The 6,998-nt window shown below is 36.1% G+C and overlaps 1 protein-coding gene across 1 annotated transcript; it reads left to right on the forward strand.

Moving 5' to 3' along the window:
- The first annotated feature begins 342 nt into the window (after positions 1 to 342).
- On the forward strand, positions 343 to 2,644 carry LOC107786737 (uncharacterized protein At5g39865-like). The gene has a single exon (XM_016608246.2). It carries the CDS (start codon positions 883 to 885, stop codon positions 1,885 to 1,887), a length of 1,005 nt encoding a protein of 334 aa, XP_016463732.2. The 5' UTR covers positions 343 to 882; the 3' UTR covers positions 1,888 to 2,644.
- Positions 2,645 to 6,998: the final 4,354 nt, after the last annotated feature.

Below are 6,998 nucleotides of genomic sequence, written 5' to 3' on the forward strand. Positions count from 1 at the left end.
CCATCCTCACTACAGACGTGCTCTATTTTGTCCACTTTCAGCTGACGCTTATATTATACTTCCTATTTCAATTTAGATAATGTATTTTACTTATCAAAAGTTAATTTGACTAAATTTTGAAGCTAAATTAGATTAGTTTAACTCAATTTAAAATTAAAATTTAGACATTCAAACAGTATATAAAAAGTACTATAAATTACAATTTACTTATATTAATATAATAAAAAATATTTTAAAAGTATCGGCCAAAATTCACACAGTTTGACTGTGTCATCTAAATTATAATCGAGGAGACTCTCAGTGGCGAATGGAAGTAATAGAGAAGCCATATATTATAGCAGCAAAAAATGGTCATCTTGTTGACTTACACTTCTCTTTCCCATGTTCTCTCGTCTGGAATTTTTCTCTTTCCTCGTTCATCCGAAATCGACGGCGAGGATCTTTCTGATTATCTTCTTCATCCTTTGATCAAGAAAAAAGGATTTAGATGTGTGATGCTTTCCAATGATGCAGGACTATATGCCCTATTTTGCACAGAACAGAAATTTCCAACTATCTTTCTCTCTCTCTCATTAATTCAGTGATTCACTTCTCTTAAATACTCCTACGATTATTTAATGTTACTACAGATTTTGTTTCCTTTCTTTATCTCTGAAATGTTAGCACAAAAATTCCTCGAGATTTGTTTACTTAATCTCGGGAATCTTTAACCAATGCAATTACCCATCCAGCTCATTCATCGCAGAATATATGTTCTTCTTCTGAACTTTTCTTTCCATATCAATATACATTACAATCTTTGATTGATCTCTTTCCATCCACTGCTGTAAAAACTATTCTTTTTGACTACCCAAAATCAATTTTTGGGCTGGTTTTTCAACAATGGGTTGTAGGAATTCGAAGCCGAATGTATGCCAAAAATGCCAGACACAATATTTTCCAGTGCACCGAAGCTACTCAATGTCTAAAGATTTTCCTACTGATACAAACACTAATGGTAGCTTTCATCTGGTCTCTCTCACTTCCTCAACATTAGGATCTTTGAGGCTTGATCCACTGAACAAAAGTATCAAAGATGATCATTCGTTGTTCGAAAAAGGTGGCAGCGATGAAGGGAAGATTTATAAAGAAGAGTTCGAAATGGGGTTGATTGAGGCAAAGACATGGTCCCAAATGATCAATGAGAAAATCCCCAAAGTGGTTCCTAAGACGCCCATTGCAACTCCTCCTGGCGAGCCGGAGGGTGTCAATGTTTGGGAATTGATGAAAGATTTGGAAGATATTGATCCTCTTAAATCGCCTCATCATGTTCGTAGCTTTTCTTTCCATGTCTTTCCAGATCCTTATGATCATCAGCTTACTCCCAGACTGAAATCAAACTATGAAGTAACAGAGTATAGATTGGTGCAACATGGTAAAGACAAACTGGTTGTTTACTTCACAAGCGTAAGAGGGGTGAGGAAAACGTACGAGGATTGTTGTCATGTTCGGATGATTTTGAAGGGATTAGGTGTTAAGATCGACGAAAGAGACGTATCAATGCACGCAGAGTTCAAGGAGGAGTTGAGAGAGTTATTAGGAGAGGAATATAGCGGTAGGGGTTTGCCTAGGGTATTTCTTGGGAGAAAATACATCGGTGGGGTTGATGAAATATGCAGAATGCATGAAGATGGGCAGCTTGAGAAGGTAGTAGAAAGCTGCGAAAAGGCAGAAGATGGAGTTTGCGAGGCCTGTGGAGATATGAGGTTTGTGCCATGTGAAACATGCTATGGGAGTTGTAAAGTATACTATGAAGCAGAGTATGATGAAGAAGATGAGTGTGGCTTCCAACGATGCCCAGATTGTAATGAGAATGGACTAATACGATGTCCAATTTGTTGTGATTAGCTTTCATCAGTTTTATGGTGCTCTCAAGTTCAGGTGCTTGCTGTGGATTCTCACATGACCAGCTTTGTATTACAAAGATAAAGATGAGCGGCCAAGGTTAGCCTAAACTAATAGGTACAAGCGGATCAAACGCGGTTTTTACGGGTTCAACTGAACCCATTGTTTTCCTCTCTATGTATACATATGCAAAAGAACTTAAAACATGTACATAGATCATACGCATTCTAAACCCAGAGACTCTTAGATCTTGAACTCTCTGCTGATGGGCAAGGTTCAAGCACCAAAACTGATACGAATATCAGTTAGCCACCAGATTATCCCACTATCCAGCACAATAGTACCAGTAGTGAAAGAGTAGTAGGACTTATCCAACAACAAGACATGATTGAAAAGGTTCAAACAATGGCTTTTGCAGCATTTGGCAGAAAATGGAGTCCAGTTTGTTTGATGGATTACGAAGCTGTACTAAGCAGAGGCAACTTGACAGTAGTTCTGATAATGCTGTATTCTGGGCCGGGCTCGGGCCTAAATGGGCCAAACGGGCCGGGCTTAACGGGCATGGGCTTAGCGGGCTTGGGTTCTGGCGGTCTCGGGCTTCGTGGGCTCAACGGGTGGAACCAGCCCGTGACGGGCCTAAGCCCATATGGTCCTGGGCTAAACGGGCCGGGCTCGTGGGCTTAACGGGCCTAACGGGCTTTTTTATTTCCGTGTTTTTTTTTAATTTTTTTTGTTTAAGGCAATTTCTTGTAAACCATATCATGGCTATATAAAATATATATATATGTAGAAATCTAATTATTAAAGTGTTTGACGAAAAAGTAAAATAACAAAACAATAGTAAATACTAAATTGTCATGCATAATAAATTAATAAGAAAGTACAACATGAAGCATAAATACGTCTAATAATTTTAAAATAACACAAATTGTTGAAAAATCTTAAAGACGAATTTGCGGATAAATACCATCAACACAATACGTTATATGCCTCCTTAAAATGTCTGTGGTACACCCTGAACGAAAATTTAAGACTCTTCCACAGTTCTTGCATTTTAATATTTGGCCTTCTTCATTTTCTTCAAGCACTTCATAGTAGTGCGAAACAAATAAGCGCACTCTTTCCGAACGAGGCATGATGTAACTTGAAAATTAAGATTGAGACTTGAAGTCTTGAAAATTGGAGATTGAGAGATTGAAAGAAATTTAGATTGAGAAATGAGTATTGAGTATTGAGTATTGAAATGAAGAAGAGGGAGGGGGGTATGTATAGTGTTAGAGAAGGTAAGTTTTGTAAATTGGAAAAAAAAAATGGTTATTTGTGCAATATGGCCGTTGGTGGTCATTGGGGATGGGGCCCTCATTTTGAATTTTGAAAAATCTTGTTTTGTAGTATATATATATATATATATTTTGAAAAATCTTATTTTGTAGTATATATAGTATACTAGTATAGTATACTATATATAGTATGTTATGTATATATATTTCCAAATATAATTTCTTATAATGTTTTGTAGTATATATATATATATATATATATATATATATATAGATTTTCTTGTAGTATATATTGTATGTTATGTATATATATTACCTTATATATTTTCTTGTAGTATATATTGTATGTTATGTATATATCTTCTCTTATATATTTTCTTGTAGTATATATTGTATGTTATGTATATATATTATAGCTTATAAATAATTGCAAGTTAAAGACAAAAAAATATTGCAAAAAGATATTTAAGGGCATGTCTTATAATTTTTATTACCAAAAATGACATATCTTTCTTAGTCTTCCTCCCCCCAATGGAATGAGCACAACAAGGTACTAATACCACCATTAAAAGGGGAAAAAACTAAAAGAAGATATGCCAAAGTACAAGTTACACCATAATCTACGTTGCATCTCTAACAAATTTCATAAATCCTTCAAGGTTCGGAGGAGGTTGCGTTGGTGGTGGGGGAAAAGAAGCTTGTTCATCACCACTTCCGGGCGAAGCAGCATCCTCCGCAAGTTCCTCCATCATTTCTTCATAAGCTTCATCTATCGCCGGTTGTGATTCCGCAATTCCAAAGTTTCTTCTTTCCGAGCGGATCCAATCTCTGAACAGTACAGATTTTTCCAAAATCTCCCTCATTGACGCTCTATGATCACCTATTTGAAGTCTTGCTTGACTGAAAGCGCTCTCTGATGCAACAATTGAAGCTTGAATAGATAAAATATCCGGAGCCATCCTTGCAAGAACGGGAAAATATTTTTCCCTTGCCTTCCACCATTCCAAAAGATCAAAAGTGCCGTCTGGATTCTTCTTTTCAAGTCCCTGAGACAAATAAACTTGAAGCTCATTTAGATGTGAAGTTTCATCATAATTATCACCTTGAGAACCCCTGAACTCCGTCCAAGATTTAAGTGCTTTTAAGCCCGCAACTCTTTTAGGCGATTGTGAACTAGACGAAGTAGGGGTTGGAACATTTGGCCTAGCATGCTCTAAGGCAAGTTGATAATCATTATAAATTGTTTGAGCATTGATTTTAATTGAGGCTTTTGCATATGCAAGTGTAGCAAATTCCTCATTTGAAAGATCTAAAGCCTTATAAATATTTGAGTACCAAAAATGAGGACCTCCTAATTTCATTGTAGGATTTAACATTGCAGCAACACCATAAATAGGAGGTATAGGGAAAAAATATTTTTTAAACTTTTCTTTCATTTCATTTATAGCAAGTTGATGAATTTCCCCACCCTCCGAAAATTCAACAAACAAATCACATAGTGCTGCAATATAAACTAAACAGTTTGAAATAGTAGGATAATATTGCCCAGAAAATGCATTTGTAGCAATTTGAAAATATTTTAAAAAATCTATAAGAATTTTAACATTCGTCCAATCTTGAGTAGTAAGCATTTCATCATCATCCTCACCACCTACCCGAGCATTAAACGTTGCATTAATTGGGTTTCTATATTCATATGCAACTACTAAACTTTCGTACATACAATTCCATATAGTCGGGCAAGCTTTAGGAACATTTCTTTCTCTAAGGCCATATTCATCACATTTTTTAAAATATTCTCTAAGTCTACTTCTACGGTTTGAATAAAAAAGCCAATTAAGAGTCATTCTAACCTTTTCAATTTCTAAATTTAAAATTCGCATACCATCACCGACAATTAAATGATAAATATGACAAATACATCTAACATGGAATATATTCCTAAATGCAGGATTTAGTGTTGTTGTAAGTATGCCTATAGCACTAGTGTTACTAGCAGCATTATCCATAGAAATTGTCATTATTTTATCTCTAAAGCAAAAATATCTACAAATATCTGCAACAATGTTAGCTATAAACTTACTTGTGTGACATGAATTAATTATTCTATACGCAATAATGCGTTTTTGCATTGTCCACTCCTCATCTATCCAATGACTTGTAACAGTTAGATAATCACAATCATTACCACTTCTACCAATATCAGTAGTAATAGAAATCCGATTAGTTATATGAGTAAATAAATATCGCAAATATTGTTCATATTCATGTTTATATTTATAAATATCGCTCTTAACTGTTGCGCGAGGCCAACCTTTATAAGTAGGATTAAAAACTCTTCTAATATAATGCACCCAATTAGGATTAGAAGGAAAAGAATAGGGTAAGCACATAACGGTAACCATCTTTGCTAATTCTTCACGATCTCTATTTGGATCGTAATATAAAATACCTCCGGTCACAGTGTTAATTCCTGGTTGAACTAGATTTGAACCTGTACTAGGGTTAACATCAGAATCTACATGTGTTCCCTCTAGCTGCGCTTTTATTTGTAAATATCTAACTTTATCTCTAGGGTGTGTTTTTATGTGCCTAGTCAAACTACTCGTGCCGCTACGGTCTCCAGTATATTTATGCGCCAGTAATTTCCCACATTTTTTACACTTAGCCTTATTTTGTTCTCTTACTTGAGTAAAAAAATTCCAAACTAATGATGTTTCTAGGCGTTTAGGAGGTTGTCTATTAAAATTAGGGGTTTCTACAGGTGAGACGGGCGGTACATCAGTTGGGTTATTAACAGGACTAGTAGATGTATCATCTAAATCCGGTTGAGTTTCATCTTCATCCTCATTTTCCTCATCATTTTCAAAGATAGTTTGATTAGGATAAAGAGCATTCATAGTTTCATCATCTAAATTTTGACCTGGTGCAACATTATGACAAAATTGACTACCGGAAAATTGAAAACAGGGGTTATCACTATCAAGAATAATAGGAGCAGCAGGACGTCTATCAGGTCTGGGTCGGGGAGCCGGGGGAAGGGTAGTAGGTTGGCTACTACTTTCACCAGTTTTAGCTTTACCCTTACCACCAAAAATATTTTTCAAAGAAAATGTCATATTAATTATAATTATACTAAATAAAACTAACAAAACTATAATATTAAAACTTAAGAGTTGGAACGCGTTTACCGAATTGCCGAACAACTTCTTGAAAATTGAAAATCGTTGAAGACTTGAATACTTCAATTCACCAACTTCACAATTTTTCACGAAATTTCAACAATAAAATAAGCAATGAGATTGAGAGAGATTGATGAATTGGTGAGTAAAAATGAAAGAATGAGGGGGTATTTATAGTTGAGAATTGGGAAAAAGTGTAATTATATAAAGTTTGGGGTTAAAATAAAATTTGGGGGCCAAATGACTATTTTTGAAAGTTCTAAACGGTCAAAATTGCAGCCCAACGGCTACTTTTTTAATTTTTGACCGTTGCTATTTTTTTTTAAAACAAAAAAAATTTTAAAAATAGCCGTTAGGCCCGGTAAGACCGACCCAGGTCCGCCAGGCGGTCTCGGGCTTAGCGGTCCCGGGCTCATGGGCTATTTTATCATACCCGGCCCACCCTGGGCTTTTTGCACCATTAAGGACCGGCCCACCAGGCCCATTTAGCCCGTTAGGACCGCGGGCCCAGTCCGGTCCCGGTCCCAGCCCGGCCCACCATACAACACTAAGTTCTGAGGACTTTAAACCACATGAAAGTAACAATCTCTTCCCCCATTTTTCCCACTCTAATGTGGTCTGATCTTTCTCCGGACACCGCGGATAGCTGGAG

The sequence above is a fragment of the Nicotiana tabacum genome, chromosome 3 (genome assembly GCF_000715075.1).
Source record: "Nicotiana tabacum cultivar K326 chromosome 3, ASM71507v2, whole genome shotgun sequence".
In the NCBI taxonomy this organism is placed as follows: Eukaryota; Viridiplantae; Streptophyta; class Magnoliopsida; order Solanales; family Solanaceae; genus Nicotiana; species Nicotiana tabacum.

Coding starts and splice junctions, on each gene's coding strand:
- LOC107786737 (XM_016608246.2), top strand. CDS start 883: ATGGGTTGTAGGAATTCGAAGCCGAATGTATGCCAAAAATGCCAGACA.